This window comes from Pituophis catenifer, unplaced genomic scaffold, assembly GCF_029215685.1.
Source record: "Pituophis catenifer annectens isolate HBS135680 unplaced genomic scaffold, rPitCat1.0.hap2 SCAF_2, whole genome shotgun sequence".
Taxonomy (NCBI): domain Eukaryota; kingdom Metazoa; phylum Chordata; class Lepidosauria; order Squamata; family Colubridae; genus Pituophis; species Pituophis catenifer.
In genome coordinates, this window is record NW_027256882.1 from 285,010,781 (window position 1) to 285,028,452 (window position 17,672).

At 42.1% G+C, this 17,672-nt stretch overlaps 1 protein-coding gene across 1 annotated transcript in view; it reads left to right on the forward strand.

Moving 5' to 3' along the window:
* The window catches only part of MYO5B (myosin VB), a 231,029-nt gene that overhangs the window by 154,425 nt on the left and 58,932 nt on the right, over nt 1–17,672 (forward strand). The window contains exons 20-23 of the mRNA XM_070935994.1: nt 1,158–1,242; nt 3,019–3,164; nt 6,390–6,509; nt 10,483–10,620. Coding sequence (XP_070792095.1) covers nt 1,158–1,242; nt 3,019–3,164; nt 6,390–6,509; nt 10,483–10,620 — 489 coding nt within the window. The remainder of the gene's footprint in view (nt 1–1,157; nt 1,243–3,018; nt 3,165–6,389; nt 6,510–10,482; nt 10,621–17,672) is intronic.

A 17,672-nucleotide genomic window follows, 5' to 3' on the forward strand; every position in this document is an offset into this window, starting at 1 on the left:
TGCAGCTCGCGCAGGAGCGGTGTTACATGGGAGCGCCATGCTGCTCCCGTCACTACCCGCGCTGCTGCGTTCTGGACCAGCTGGAGCCTCCGGGTGCTCCTCAGCAGTCCCTTAAATATTAGGACACTACTATCATGTCACCCCTGGTCCTTCTTTTTATTAAACTAGACATACCCACTTACAGCAACTGTTCTTGATATATTTTAGCCTCCAATTCCCTAATCATCTTTAATCCTTGAATTATATCCACAATTGAGCCCAAAATTTCAGTTGCTAAGCGAAAGATTTATTGTGAATTATTCCCCATTTTATGACCTTTCTTGCCACAGTTGTTAAGTGAATCACTGCGGTTGCTAAGTTAGTAAAACAACTGTTAAGTGAATCTGGCTTCCCCATTGACTTTGCTTCTCAGAAGGTGGCAAAAGGTGATCACATGACCCCTGGACACGTCATAAATATGAGTCACTTGCCAGGCTTCCGAATCACATGACCATGGGGATACTGCAGTGGCCGGTCATACATGTGAAAAACGGTCATAAGTCACTTTTTTCAAGAGCCGTGGTGGCGCAGTGGTTAGAGTGCAGTACTGCAGGCTACCTCTGTTGATCACCAGCTGCCAGCAGTTTGGCAGATCGAATCTCACCAGGCTCAAGGTTGGCTCAGCCTTCCATCCTTCCGAGGTGGGTAAAATGAGGACCCAGATTGTTGGGGGCAATAGGCTAACTCTGTAAAACTGCTTAGAGAGGGAGCTGTAAAGCACTGTGAAGTGGTATATAAGTCTAAGTGCTATTGCTATTTTATTAAATTTATTTATTTATTTATTTATTTATTATTTTCGGTGCCAATGTAACTTTGAATGGTCTCTCAATGAAACTCTTGTAATTCTTCTTGATAGTAATTACTCTTGTTGATAGTAATACCGGAACTATCAACTTTTGTTAATTTTATGTTGTGTTCCTCTTTAACGTACCACTGAAAACAACTGACTGGCATATGCTTAGAGCAACATTATCATTGTTCCAATAAAGGAAGGAGGAAAGAACCGGTTTTGCTATAAAACTCAGCCAAGGTGAAACACAGAATCGTCTGCAGCAAACAGTGACCTCCAATTGCCCAACATTGTGGACGTTAACTTGGTTTTCTTATATTTTCTTCAGAGGATATCTGATTTGGAAGAAGAGAATGGCCTCCTGAAGGAAGAAAAAGAGGCACTGAACAACAAAATATTGGGTCAGTCAGAAGGTAGGCAAAAGTAGCAGATGGCTTTATTCATATTGATAACTAAATGAAAAGGTTTGTATTTTTTTTTCAAATATGTGTTTATGAGTCCTTTCTCCTTGGCTCCACTGTAAATGATAATCATTGTGGTAAATTTCAAACAGGTTGTCTTTTTCTCCATCTCAAACATATTGCTTGAAATTTCTCCGTTGAAGGTGGAGGATTGTTACTATAAACTGATTTTAATCACTGGAGGAGTCCTGCGGAGGGGAGGGAATTGTATGGAATGAAACATCCTATGCTAGACAGATCCTTTGCCTTGAAACTGCCTTGAAAAGTCGGCAGACGATTTAAAAACAGCAACGTTCAAACCAGAATATATTCGGTGTATTCAGGAAATATGGGAGCAACCCAGTAGAGTATCAGTTCAACATAAAACCGAGTTAAACATTAACAAAGTGAAAGAAAAGTAAAAAATGAAAACAAGTCTGAAATGTTAGCATTTGATGTTGCTTTATTGAAGCATTGTAGTCTGAAAATTGGCTAAAAGAAATGCATTTTCAGAGGCTTCATTTAGACATCAATTGGCTCAACTGACCAAATCAATATTAGTTGAACTTTGGAGCTAATTTGTACATTGTAGGGCAAGGATATTGAAGTGTTTCTTTCTACTTTAGAGGAAATTCATACAATGTGAAAGTCAATAATACTGTACAAAGATGGCCTCTTCCTTTTTTAAACAAAGTAAATGAAAAACAACCACATTAAAAAAAAGTGTACCTGATATAATTGGCCTTTTAAAAGTCTTTGTTGGACTATTGTTTTAAATTGTTCTGATTATAGGTTACTGCTCTGTTGTGAAGAGGCTCTGGAGCCTATTTATTTATTAAATTTCTAGGCCACCCATCTCACCAATAAAGCGACTCTGGGTAGCCTATAAATGTTCTAAATCCGCAGTCCCCAGCCTTTCCAGCTTGGCAGCCTGGCCCAGCATGGAGGGAGGAGGAGGGGGGGCGCGGGAGTGGCAAGTGCATATATGTGTGCGTATCTCTATTTGTGTCAGTGGCAAACGTGTGTGCCCTCCATTCGCGCCAATAGAACTTCACGCTTGAACGGAGGGTGTTTAAACCCACGTGCGAAGCTCCACTTGCATAAACAGAGGGTGGTTGTGTTTGCAGGCAAAGCTCCATTCGTGCAAATGGAGCTTTGCGTGCGAGGGCAGGCGCCCTCCGCTCGTGCGCACAGAGCTTCGTGCACAAGCGCAACTTCCCTCCACAAAAGTGGACCTTCATGCGCATGAACGCTTGCCTGCCATTTGAGTAAGTGGAGGTTCACATGCGCTCGCTTTCCCATCTCTTCCTCGGCCCGGTTTCGAACAGGCCACGGCCCGAAGGGGTGGGGACCCCGGTTCTAAGTTATGTATAATGCTAGCAAAGTAAACCATATGCCTAAGAATATAAGCTGAGAGAAGGTTCATTTTAAGAGCACTAACCGGTTTATTTCCATTCTGGACTGCAGTTATTTTATTTAGCATACAGCATACAGTACATGGATAACACAGTAATAAAATTATATAGAAGGAGCACATAATACTGTGGTACATGTAGGATGGAAACGTGTAATCAATTTTGTAAGGTTTGAGGAACTCACTGGATTTGAGGAAGTCACTGGACTGCAGTGAGCATTACCAGTAGACACGCTGTCTGGCTAAAAGCTAAATCCACAGGTTACTCTCCAGATCAGGGAGGGTGATTCACTGTTTTCAGTGCCCTTTAAGATTCTTCCTTATTTTTTTATAAGATGAATTTGCCAAAAATGCAGTTGAAGAAAACCTGATGAAGAAGGAGCTTGATGAGGAGAGAGCACGTTACCAGAACCTTGTGCAGGAATATTCAAGGCTGGAGCAGAGATTCGAGAATCTGAGTGATGAGATGACTCTCATCAAGGTAATGGGAAATTGCTTTTACCTTAATGTCATAATGAGATGCCTATGGATAGTACTCTGTCATTTTGGGTAAGCTCACTATTAATTAGCAATAGCAATAGTATTTAGGCGTATATACTACCTTATAGTGCTTTATAGCAGGGGGTCTCCAACCTTGGCAACTTTAAGTCTGGAGGACTTCAACTCCCAGAATTCCCCAGCCAGCAAAGCTGGGAGTTGAAGTCCTCCAGGCTTAAAGTTGCCAACGTTGGAGACCAGTGCTTTATAGCGCTCTCTGGGAGATTTGCAATGTAAGCATTATTTGCATATTGTCCCCAACAATCTGGGTCCTCATTTTCCCAACCAAGGATGGAAGGCTGAGCTAACCTTGAGCTCCATCAAAATTGAACTCCAGGGTGTGGGCAGAGTTTGTCTAAAATACTGCACTTTAACCACTGTGTCACCAGGGCTTTCTTGACGTTGTAGCCGTGGCCTGTTTGCAATTTTTAGGGCTAGTAGTACTAATATTTAGTCCCTAGTGATAGTTTAGTGTCAAGCAAAGATGTTCTGCTATGCTTTGATTCAGTTGGATGGAAGAGAACCTGAAATTCTGAAATTCCTTTCTGAGGATATGATTGGATCAGTTAAAACATAATGGGTGGAATAGGATGATAATTAATTAATTTTACTCCATCCTGATTCTTAAGTTATTCAACTTAAAGGATCACAAGTTGTGTGTGGTAAGCTTTTTGTAGATCAATTAGCATTGGCAGCATGGCTGTATAAATTATTTTATAAGGATAACCTAAGCCAGTGGTAATATATGCTTTATATTGAGTTGTCCAACCTTGGCAGCTTTAAGACTTGTGGACTTCAACTCCTGGAATTCAAGTCCACAAATCTTGAAGTTGACGAAGTTAGACACTCCTGCTTTATATGGTCTAACCCTAACAGCTGTGGACTGGCCAGTCAAAATGCTGCCTTCATCTTGGTTTGATTGGTTCGGCTAATCAAAATGTTGCTTTCATCTGCCCACAAGAGTCCTGACCAGCAGCCAGGGCAGATCATATGCCCTTGTGATAGCACAGTTGAATTACAAGACCATTCTTGACCATCTTCTCATGGTGAGATATCACCATGGCACTCATGGCCTTTACCATGACTTATATTTGGTCTTCCACTTTCCCTTTGGAGACCACCAATTGCCTTAGCAAACATCTGGTGATCATCTGTTTGGATTCAATAGCCAGACAAGCAGCTCCTTCTTCTCATCCATGTACTGTCTCCATTCAAAAGTATCAAGAAAATCCTTTGCCTCCAGCCTTATATTAGGCGCCAGTTTGATTCAACTTTTTTTTTCTGCTTGGTGTTGGTGAAGTGGCTTCATCCCTTTTAAACAATTCTTAAGAGAGCTTTTTCTGGGTAGATTCATAGAAATTATCTGCCCAAAGTCTCTGCTCCCAAATTTGGTGAAGAATTTTAAAAGGTCATTTCAGCTGAGCTCTAATTTAGATTTTAATTACACCCATGGCCTACATGCCTTTATCCTCTGCTGCTATAAATATATTTGAACCATCTCCTAGGTATAGTAAATTAAGCATCTGAATGCCTGACACTTTGTTTATCACTTGGGATTTCCTTGGTCACAGTTTCATCTGCCGTGATGCTTGGATGGTGATAGGAGGCCCATGTGGAATACAAGTGTCAACATGTCCTCTGATGTGGATTTTGTGCTTCAGCCAAGTGACCTCACATCAGCCTACTGTAATGTTAACAATGTTGTCTCCTAAAAAACAAAATAGAACTCCTGCCATTATGTCTAAGTAGAAACGGTCACTATCTCAAGAGAGATCAACTTGACAATTGTTTTTCTTGCACTGGATGTATCAGCTCACAGCTGATAATACCCAACCTCCAAATTGCATCTGTTTTGCTGATCCAGGATTTCTCTGGATTCTCTGTTTTCGGGGAATTTTAAGGGTGCAGCTAAAACTGGACCCCCTGAGCTGAAGACAAGGATCCCACAATGCGGAAGAGATCCAGTTGACATCCAGATAACAGCGGGACATGGGTAGATAATGATCATCCTAGGCTTAAGGGCTTATGGATGGTTGGTGCATGAATACATTCATCGTACATATACCCAAGATATAACTGTAGAGAGACATTTAAGTGTTTTAACTTGGAAATATATACTGTCCTTTTCCACAATCAAAATAACACCCCAAAACAGATGTCACCATCTGAAGGAGGTGAGTTAAAGACAGGACAGGTGCATAATTGCCAAGTTGCAGTGTAGTTAGTCCTCGATTTATGACCACAATTGAGCCCAACGTTTATGTTGTTAAGTGAGACATTTCTTAAGTGATTTTTGCCCCATTTTATGACCTTTCTTGTCACAGTTGGTTTTTTTTATAAAAGTTTTTTTATTTTATAGACAAACAATCATACAATACATAATCAATCATTCAGTGTATCATCTGAGTACATCTTTTGTGTCTTCTTCCTACTCCCCCACTATTTATCATATTCATTTCATTATCATTTCATTTGTTATAACATTTCTCCCACATTTCTTGCTTTTCTATTAATACATTTATCTATCTTCTTTCTCTTCTTTCTTTCTTCACTCATTTCATTACAACATTACCCTATATATATATTTTCTCTAATCAATGATAAATTTCCCCCATACCTTAAAGTACTCCGATTCCTCTCTTTCTTTAATTGTCAAAGTCAATCTATTCATTTCTGCACAATCCAATATTTTCTTAATTACCTCTCCCTCTGTAGGGATTTTCTCTGCTTTCTTGTCACAGTTGTTAAGTGAATCACTGCAGTTGATCAGTGAGTAACCCGGTTGTTAAGTGAATCTGGATTCCTCTTTGACTTTGGCTTGTGAAAAGGTTGCCAAAAGGGAACACATGACCACGGGACACTGCAGCTGTCATAAATATGAGTCAGTAGCCAAAGCAGCTGAATTTTGATCATGTGACCATGGAGATGCCACAAAGGTCATAACTGAAAAATGGTCATATCACTTTTGTCAGTGCCATTGTAACTTTGAACCGTCGCTAAATGACCTGTTGTAAGTCGAGGACTACCTGTATTCCCGGCACACAGATTTATTCATTCATAAAATGCTTGTTTTGTTGGGCATCGTTTTTTTAAAACCAATCTGCGTTAGAGTAGTAATTGGCCTGTCTTAGTTCTGAGTCCATCTAACACAGTTTTCCCTTTTCGATAGCAAAGTCCGGGACACAGAAGAAATCCATCAAACCAAAGCAGCTTGGAATCGGATTCCAACTACCCATCCATTTCTACATCCGAGATAGGAGACACGGAAGATGCAATACAGCAGATAGAGGTATGGAATTAGAAATAAAACAAAATTTCTTCTGCAGAGGTAAAATAAATGTGTTTGCCATCCATGTTATTTTTGGTGACCTCGATCTGCTGAACTACAAGCCCCCACCCCCCCAGTTCTCCCCCAACATGGTTCAGATGGAGAGGTGAAGAAATCTAATTTAAAACCAACTATGATGATTTAAAAGTGCCGTTATTAAACTATACCAGTGATGGCTAACGTTTTTGCCATTGTGTGCCGGGAGAGGGGAGAGGTCCCGCCGAAAGTTGGCAAATGGGCTGTTTCTGGCCTCCGGGGGGGGGGGGGATGGGGAAGGCTGTTTTCGCCCTCCCCAAGCTCCTAGAAAGGCTCTGGAGCCTGGGGAGAGAGAAAAACAGGCCTCCCCCACCAAGGTCCTCCGGACGCAGGAAACAGCCTATTTCCCTATGGGCCCAGAAGGCCCGAAAGTCAGCTGGCCAGTGCGCACATGCGTGCCGGAGCTAAGCTCCCGTGCCCACCGATATGGCTACGCATCAGTGGTGAAATGTAAAATTTGTTACTACCGGTTCTGTGGGCGTGGCTTGGTGGGGGGGTAATGTGACTGAGTGGGCGTGGCCAACTTTTTTTTTTTAAACTTTTAAAACCATTTTTTCTACAACCTCTTCAGCCGAAGAGGTTGTAAAAAAATGCTTTTAAAAGCCTCTGACGATCCCAGCTGAGTCGCGCGATCATCAGAGGCTTTTTTTTTTACTTTTTAAAGCATTTTTTCGGCCAAAGAGGTTGTAGAAAAAATGCTTTTAAAAATAATAAAAAAAGCCTCTGATAATTACACGACTCGGTTGGGCATGTGGGGGGGGCAGGGATTTTTGCTACCGGTTCTCTGAACCACCCGCTGCCATCGCTACTGGATCGGGTGATCCGGTCCGAACCGGGAGCATTTCACCCCTGCTACGCATGCCACCTGTGGCACATGTGCCATAGGTTCGCCATCACAGAACTATACGATTGAACAGAAGATAAAATCCTGGAGCAGCAAGCATTGCAACCTCAGCTTTGCATTGAGATAAATCTTCCTGGCTCGGTTTGGTTTTTAATTAGCCAATTATGGAGGATTATTGTTTAAATGAATGCTTTTCCTAGAGATTTAAGGCTGTACATAGAGCACAATAAGCAATAATGTCTTTAGGAGAAAGAAAGGCCAGCATTTGCTTGGGATATATTTACATAACTTCACTTTCCAAAGAATTATAGGTTCCTTTCTTGCAATGTTTGCACACAAGGCATTCAAGTGTCAAATTCCAATATATCTTAGAGCTTTTAAAAAGCTTCTACTTTTGAAGTTTCAGGCACGAAGCTTGTGTGAGTTAAAATTACTTAGAGTTCCTCATTGTTTTGGTTCTCCTGTCAAACTTGGTCTTGAAACTGTGAAATTCTGCCTTGCAGCTGGTTAGAGAATCCCTTTCCAACCCACTTGATTAATTAATATGGCCACCCATCTCACATACAACACTGTTTTAAAACAGAATGAAAGCACAACCAATAATTAAAAGCATAAATAACATAACGGTGTAAAATGGCATCCAAGAATAATCACTTCAAAATCAATACAAACAAAAAAGCAGGTCCAGCCACACTATCAAGGCCCCAGGATTGATGGCAAAGCTAAGTTTTTAATGCCAGGAGACTCCAAACATTAACACTTGTGGGCTTCAACTCCCAGAATTCCTCAGCCAGTCAAGTTTGGACCCCTGCACTAGAACTTTGTTTTTCAACCTTGTCAAGTATGGTATAAGATGTACAGTAATGGCCAAAATTGTGGAAACCATTTGGGAAAAGTGTATTTTTGAGGTTTGATGGCTAATAACACCACATTTTTTTGGAGTTTCAAGATAATCATATTCCACTGCTGGAATGGCCTTGGAAAAGCCCAGACCTTAACCCAATTGAAAATCTATGGCGCCGACTAGAGAAACTTGTTAGTCAGAAGCGACCCAGCAATAAAACCCAATTAATAGAAGCAATCATTCAATCTTGGTTTCACATGATTTTAGCTGCAGAACTAAAAGACTTGGTTCACTCCATGGGAAGACGTTGTAAAGCCGCAATTCATGCTAAAGGTTACCCAACTAAGTATTAAATGTGATCATTTTTGTATATCTTGTTTTTTCTATGGTGATAATTTTTCTATATATCTTTTTTTCTACATTTCACTTTTCTTCTTTATACTGTAACTGCTATTCTAATAGTAAGTCCTTCATAAAAGTTATTGCATTACATTCTTGATTAAATTATCTTTCCATTGATATATAATTTTATGGTACTACTCCAAAAAAAAAATGGTGTTATTAGCTAGTTTTAGAAAATATACTTTTCCCAAAAGGTTTCCACAATTTTATCCACTACTGTATGGACCTCAGCTCCCAGAGTTCCCCAGCCTGCATGGCTGGCTGGGGAATTCTGGGAGTTGAAGTCCACACATCTTAAAAGTTGAGTATTGACCAGATGGCACTCTCTTGCAGATCTAAATGAATGAGTAAACACCATGGGGGAGAGATGGTCCTGAAAGTGACCTGGCCCCAAGCCACACATGACACATGAAGCCTTTTCTTACATACATACATAACACTTTTATTAAGGTCTTACATCTCTTTCACAACTTTGATGTGTACGAGCCTTCCTCCTACACATAGGAGACCACAGTAATAGGATAAGCACTTAAACTTATGTACCGCTTCACAGTGCTTTACAGACCTCTCTAAGCGGTTTTACAGAGTCAGCCTATTGCTCCCAACAATCTGGGTCTTCATTTTACTGACCTCGGAAGGATAGAAAGCTGAGTCAACCTTGAGCCTGGTGAGATTCGAACTGCCAAATTGGCAGTCAGCTGGCAGTCAGCAGAAGTAGCCTGCAGTACTGCATTCTAACCACTGGGCCACCACCACTCACAGGAGTTATAGAGAATACAAACAGGTATGGGAAGCCTTCCCCATATTGGAAATGTTGTCGTAGTCACCGATAGGGGTGAAATACTACCGGTTTGCTCCTATTCGGGTGAACCGGTAGTGATAAAAACTTCCGGTAGCTTTTTAAACGTGCAGCACGCGTTTAGTATGCACTGCACACGCAGCGCATGTTTGGTGCACATGCACGCATACAACACACATGCTCGGCCAGCAAACCAGTAGCAAACCGGTTCAGATTTCACCACTGCAATATGGTGCATTTTTGACTTCCTGTTTAGCCAAAAAGCGTTGAACTATCTAGAATCTGCCTGCAATTAGTGCGAGTTCAAATCTCACCAGGCTCAAGGTTGACTCAGCCTTCCATCCTTCCGAGGTAGGTAAATTGAGGACCTGGATTGTGGGGGCAATAAGCTGACTTCGTAGAAACACCGCTTATGGGAGGCCAAAAGCCCTAATAAGCAGGTATATACAAAAGAATGAAGGCTATTGCTATAAGTGCATTGTAACCTGCCCTGAATCTTCGGAGGAAGGCGGCATATAAATTGAACAAACAAACAAACAAATAAACAAACAAACAAACAAACAAACAAACAAACAAATTGAGATACACATATTGCCTGGCCTGAATAGGTTTTATGGGTTAGTTTTTTAATTGTATAGCTTGGGGTTTTAAATTGGGAGGCCGATTAATTTAATTTATTTTTAGTTATCTTAACTTTTATATTGTATGTTATTTTAATTTTCGGCTGTTCACCGCCCTGAGTCCCTTCGGGGAGAAGGGCGGGATATAAATTCAATAAATAATAATAAAAATAATAATAAACTACCTCTTCAAAGATACACAACTATTCTTACTTCAAGTCCCGTTTTGCAAAAGAGAACTGAACTGCATATTCTTTCTCGAATGAGTTCTGCTTATTTGTAGGTGCTTCTCAATGATTCTCAGTATTCCCCAAGCTTCCTGAGAGCTGGTGTCTTCTCTGTTGCTTTACCCTTCTTTCTTATCGTTAACTATTCCTATTCTTCCATAGGAAATTGGCTTGGAGAAGGCAGCCATGGACATGAATCTCTTCCTAAAACTTCAGAAGAGAGTGCGGGAACTTGAACAGGAGAGAAGAAAATTGAAGACTCAGCTGGAAAAGAAAGAGAATGAAAGCAAGAAATCTCAGGTAGGGCCAGAATTGATTTTGACTTATCATTGGCACGTCTGGAAAAAAATTAAAATGCGTATTGTGGGTTTACAAATTGAACCACATATTGTAGTGAAAGAACCCCCCATCCTATATTTAAGAATGCCTCTAAAAATGAAAAGAAATTAAACTTTTCTTTGTTCTGGCATTTCAACAGGTCCCCTCTAGTCCGGAAGTCCATTCCAAGGTAGTCTGAGTGGAAGGAGGGAGAATTCATAATATCCTCTGTAATTATTATAGAAGGAGAGCGTTGGGGATAAGTACCCACAACAGCTGACATTTTAATTATTCATTTTCCTTAGTGAGTTGAGGTTGTAAATATTAATAAAGGTAGACTTTACTTACAACCATTTGTTTAGCAATCGTTTGAAGTTAAAGTGGTGATGAAAAAAGTGACTTACAACCAGTTCTCACACTTACGACTCATTGTCCTGTGAGAAAAATTCTGGCGCTTGGCAGCTGGCATGTATTTATGACAGTTGCTGCATCCCAAGGTCATGTGATCACCATTTGTGACCTTCCCATGTGGCTTCTGAAAAGCAAAGTCAATGGAGGAAGCCAGATTTGTTTAACAATCATGTGATTCACTTAACTACTAAAGCAATTCACTTAACAACCATGCCCAAAAAAATTGTAAAAAATTTGGCGCAACTCACTTAAGAATCATCTTGTTTAGCAAGTTCTGGTCTCTGTTGTGGTCATAAGTCAAGGACTACCTATAAAGGACAACTAGAAAATGTCAATATACTTTTGGAGGAACAGTGAGTTTTGCACCACGGTCCAAAAATGTTTTGAAAATCAAATTCCCGAATGATTGGAAACAATTCTTTAAGGACCAAATGTCAAGCACTAGGGTAATCAGGAGATTCAGGCAGTTCAAATGAGTATAAAGATTTATTGCAAGCTCGCTACAAGAATCCGACCAACTAACAGTCAATGGAAATGAGCGGGAGATAAGAGGTGGACTAGACTTAGAACTCTTGCCGGCATACAGGGGGACTCTTGATTTATGACATGTTTGACGCCACCCTCACCACATCAACAATTGCATTTCATTGTTTTGTTGCAGATTCACTTCTTACTTTACATCCTATCTTGCCTCTGCGCTTCATTCTAAAGTAGCAATTGCTTTTCATGTCACTCCTATATATGGATGATGTCAGGGAGCCGAGCAGCTTCAGAATTTGATAAATAGAATTTGCCTTCATTTGTGAGAAATAAATAAAACGATGAATTTACAATCACCGTTGAGCCCAGAATGGAAAACGGATGTAGCGTAGATTACTGTTGAGCACAGAAGAGAAATATGAATATGAACATTTGAGAAATCTTATAATTGAAAACGGTCCAATACTCTAACCTGCTGTTTATTTTTTATTTTTTTTCTAAAAAAATATCGGAGAACCGGCCCTTTCGAAAGAGTTCTGCCATCTCCTCAGATGCCTTTCAGTAAACTGGTGCAGTGCTGCCTTTTGTAGCAAGCAAGATTAAAAGTACAGGGTACAAAATGAACTGAATCTAATGATGCTGTTCCAGTATGCTTGGAACTGCCCCATTTGAGACTGTAAATGGAAGCTCCATGCTGAAATACGTTTGCAACCTCAGCATCTCTCTCCCCCAAAGAGCTTTCTTTTCACCAAGCTTCTCTTCCAGAATATTATTCCAGGAGTTGAGAAGGATGTTTGTTCTCTTTATAATATGGGGAGGTCTTTTTTTTTTCCTGTTGCCCCATCCGTAATATCTGGGATCCTGAGATGTCTACGCTTTAGAGTTGTGGATTGTTCATTAGAAATACATCCAGAAATATGACCGTGAATTCTGTTGCTGCGTCTTCTGGGCAGGAATGCATAGTCTCTATTGAAATGATTTATCTCGCTATAGGGTTAATGAGCTTGGCCATCATTCCTTAGCTGTCATGAAATCCAAGTTATATCAGTTGTATTTCCTGGCCATTGGGAAATTTAGATCTGACTCTTGCATTGGCTCTTGATAGATTGAGGCCAGGTGATGAAAAAGGCAGCATCAAATTGAATGCCTGTACCTGCTTTGCTGCTTGCAGTTGAATTTTGCAGTAGCTGGAGTTTTAAGATGCAGCATTTTGAGGACCCAGATTATTGGCGGCAATATGCTGACTCTGTAAACCGCTTGGAAATGGCTGTAAAAGCTGTATGGCGCGGTATATAAGTCTAAGTGCTATTGCTATTTTATTAAGGGGAATATCCAGCTGCTCTTACAAGAGCTATGGCGTTGGTCTTGTTCATTTGAAGCATGTTGGATTTCTCTAAAAAAGATTCAGTGTCGAAGTTGGGTTGCATTTTCTGGCATCTTAAATTTTTTACATTCATGTTGGAAGCACCAAGGCGCTTCCAGGTTGAAAGGATTAGCCGGTCACATCACCATTGCCTGGGGAACACCCGTTTGGGGCTCCTTTCATGTCCCTCTTAATCAGAGGTGAAATCCACTTACCTTCGCTACTGGTTTGGAAACGGGCGTCCGCATGACTCTTCTGTGCATGCACAGTTGGTAAAAAAAGGGGACGTAATGACATCCTGGCAGGTGGACAGATCCTCCTGCCGCCGGCGCTAGCAGTTCGGCCAGATAGAACCTGGGGGATTTCACCACTGCTTTTAATGTGCCCAACTAAGTGGTATGTCGGGGAATTGCGCACCAGCTGTCCAGATGAAGTCAGAGACACTAACACAAACTTGTAGTCTTTTATATAAATATGAAAGGTAAAGGTAAAGATAAAGGTTCCCTTCGCACATGTGTGCTAGTTGTTCCCGATTTAACATTTAAAGTTACAGCAATCTTTGTCATCATCCAGAAAAGGAAGATAGTCAGGGACACAGGAACATCATGAGGTAAATTAAACAGTATACAGAACACACAGAAGAAGAAAAAAGGAGGGGAAAGGGGGAAAATCCCCCTTTATACGTACAGCAACCAATCACAGTGTAGATTGCCTCATGCATGAGTCAGCACTCTCTAACTAATCAACTACAACTGTGTGTATTGTGGCTTATTGTACACTTTACTGTTCCAGCTACTTAATTTAATATCCTAACATGATACCTATCCAGTGGTGAAATCTAAACCGGTTTGCTGCTGGTTCACTAGCCGCGCATGCACAGTGCGCACCAAACGTGCGCTGCACACACACACATGCATAACATGCACCAAAGGAGGCTTGGAAAGGTAAGTAGAACAGCGAGGGGGGATCAGCTGTGCCGCGTGATTTAGCTTCGCTAGAAAGTAGGATTTCCTGCTTTCTAGCAAAGCTAAACCATGCGGCACAGCTGATCATCGGAAATACCAGTTGGGAGGAACCAGTAGCTTTTTTAAACTACCGGTTCAACTGAAACAGTAGCGAACTACTGGTTCACCCGAACCGGTAGCTTTTTTTTTTTTACTACCGGTCTACCCAAACCGGTAGTTTTTATCACTACTGGTTCGCCCGAACTGGAGCAAAGTGATAGCATTTCACCCCTGTACCTATCTATCTACTTGCGATTGCACACTTTTGAACTGCTAGGTCAGCAGGAGCTGCAGCGAATGACAGGAACTCACCCCATCACACAACAGCACTAGGGTCTCGAATGCTTGCTTGTTGATCAGCAACCCAGAGTCCTAACCGTGAGAGATATTTGTATTATGTGAGCCACGAGATATATTTGTATTAGGACTTTTCCAAATGATACTATGTCAGTTTGGTGTAGTGGTTAAAGCCTCAGGCTAGAAACTGGAAGATTGTGAGTTCTAGGGAAGCCAGCTGAATGATTTGTTCATGTCCTCTTACAGTGTCCTTTTTATGATGCCCCCAAATGTGGTCTGATCTCTCCAATCATCTCCAAATAGGAAATGATTAGAGAATCACCTTTTCTCAGCTCCAAGAAAGAGGCAGTGGCAAGCTACTTCTGAAAAACCTTGTGTAGGGGCTTGCAGGTAGTCCTCAACTTACAACAGTTTGTTTAGTGACTGTTCAAAATTACAACGGCACTGAAAAAATTGATGACCGTTTTTCACAGTTGCGACCTTTCCAGTATCCCCATGATCATGTGATCAAAATTCAGATGCTTGGCAGCTGCTTCATATTTATGATGATTGCAGTGCCCCAAGGTCATGTGATCCCCTTTTAACGACCTTCTGACAAGCAAAGTCAATGGGGAAACCAGATCCAGTTAATAACCGGGGTGCTAGCTTATCAACTGCAGTGATTCACTTAACAACTGAGGCAAGAAAGGTTGTAAAATGGGGCAAGATTCACTTAACAAATGTCTCACTTAACGACAGAAGTTTTGGGCTCAGTTGTGGTCATAAGTTGAGGACTACCTGTATTTCATTGAGAATTGAGTGATGCAGAAGGTTGAGAATAAGCAAACGCAAAAGGTGAGCTCACCAGGACTTTTCACCAGTACCAGGGCAGAAGGATGGAAGAAACCTTTGGCTAACCCAGGGGTCTCCAACCTTGGCAACTTTACGACTTGTGGACTTCAACTCCCAGAATTCCTCAGCCAGCATGCGCTGGCTGAGGAATTCTGGGAGTTGAAGTCCACAAGTCGTAAAGTTGCCAAGGTTGGTGTTCTGTCCCCGTCTCACACACGCACCCCCACAGACAGTCAATAGTGAAATAAACCAGCCGACAAAGGTTTCTCTAAGAGCAGAATTGGCAGTAACCCAGTGGCTGGCTGCCAAGAGTCTTTTACTTACGAAGGGAGTGTTTTTTCAAAGCCAACACACAAAAGATAAGAGAATACTCAAAAAGTCCAGCAATGCAGAGAGGTTTGTTCAATATCAGTTTTTGCTCGGCACAGAGCTTGAACAGCCACCACACCCCCTTTTATACCCTGTGGGGTGTGGTCCAGTGACTCAGCCTAATCCCTGGCATGCCTCTTCCTCTGCTGCGTGCGCTTATCTCTGCGACGCTGTCGAGGGTCCAGCCAAGACTCATCATCATAATCATTACTGTCCACCTGCAGCTGCGTGGAAGGGCTTGGCCCCGGCCCTATCTCTTGGCCTTGGGAGGACACTGGAGGCATTGCCAGAGAGGAGGGTCCTGGAGAGGGAGGCCTTGCCAACTCCTCTCCTTCACTCTCAGAGTCCTCTCCTGCTGATAACACAGGCTCAGTGATCAGAGCCACAACAGTTGGAGACCCCTGGGCTAATCTGCTTCAGTAGAAGGAGTAAGTAATGGAAATTAGTAACAGCACGTATTGTCCACCTGCCACAGCTTCGATGACAAATCTAACAGCAAGGGGAGGTGGCTACAACTCTGTGGAAACAGCCGTCATTTTAATGCAGAAGACTGCAGATTTAAGCTCCAGCCCTACAGAGTTAAGCTGTATTTTTTTTTCTCCAGATAAAAGATGGGAAGAAGCAGCCGTCCCTTAGATTTTTCTAGTCCCGTGATGGCGAACCTATAGCACGCGTGCCAGAGGTGGCATGCAGCGCCCTCTGATGGCACACAAGCCATCGCCCCCGTTCAGCTCTGCTGCGCTTGCACGTGTACCTCCCGCCAGCCAGCTAGTCTTCGGGTCTCTGCCACGCATGTGCGGGGCCAGGGCGCATGTGGGGGGCCCATGCGTGCATGCACGGGGGTGCGTGCAGGGGCCCTGTGTACATGCAGGGGGCATGCGTGCTTGCATGGGGGCAGGGCGCATGCACAGGGGGCCGCGCACGCATGCACTGGGGCTGCATGCGCATTTCATTTGGGGGGTTCAGGTGCACACGCACGCTTTGGGCACTCGGTCTGGAAAAGGTTAGCCATCACTGTCCTAGTCTGAGCTCTCCAAATGCATCAGGATTTCCGGTTCCAGGATTTACAGGCAATACCCCTCTTGTAGTCCCAAAGCACAAGAAAGGGACAAAGATAGAGGAAATTTAAGATTTAGTATTGGGCATAGCAGTTTTCATAAGATGAAGTCCACTGGGCTCACTCCAGGAGCATCACCTTTTCCTGCAATGGTAAAATAGTAAATTGGGGTTGACAGTTCTTGACAACCTACATTTGCTTCTCCAGAATTGATATAACTTCTCTTGGGAATCAAGTAAACCAGAGCTTGGCCTCCACTCAGAATGTCTCCGCTGCCTCTTAATCAGTCCTGACAGGCTGAAAAAAGAAAGTCCTTTGCATGCTTCCAGATTTCTTATCTCTCCGTGAAAGGCAAACGTCTTTTTGCGATGTATTATGGATGGTGGCAGTTCTGCTCTACCTCCACCTTCCACCAGTCAACTTTCTCCTTCAGTGGCTGACCCTTCCTTTTGGGAGACGCTCTTTTTAGAAGTTCTGCTCGTCCTACGCATCAGTCACTTCTGTTTGTTTTGGGGCTTTTTCTGGCGCCAAAAGCATCATTTATTTAACAGAACACTCATCACAATCGGAGTCCTAGGAGAGCAGCCTTTCCGCTTCTTTTTGTGATGCATTTTTTATTAATGTTGACAAACAGGAGCAACAAAGCTTAAACTAGAAGGGAAAACGCCCTGCAACTTTTAAAGGCGCCGTTGCAGAAAATCAAATGGATTGGAGTGTGACGTTGTAGAACTCAAGATATCATCGTAAGCCCTACTCCTGGCAACCAGCTGTGTTGGCTAAAGCAGTTGCAATTGGAAGCTTAAAGGTTTCCTACTCCTGCACGTAACTCTACAGTAACTCGTAACTCTAACTCTAAAATCCCAGAAGGATTGTCACATTTCCTGAGTCGGTTGCAGTAGAGTTTACATAATATTAAAGACTAACATGGGGTCACGATGGGTCGGACACGACTTTGCAACTAAAAACAACAACAACAACAACAACAACAACAACAACAACAACAAAGACTAACAAAGGACAGTAGTGTAAGAGTTCATGGAATCAATCTAACTCAAGGTGTTAATGGTCTTCCAGTAACAGTTCTTGAAAGTCAATTTAAGAATATTCCACCCAGTAGAAGACTGCAATGCAGTAGAAATACTGGCACATATTTTTATGAAATATCAATTCTGTATCGGCATATATAACATTGTGATAGTTCCCAACACAAAACTAACCAGAT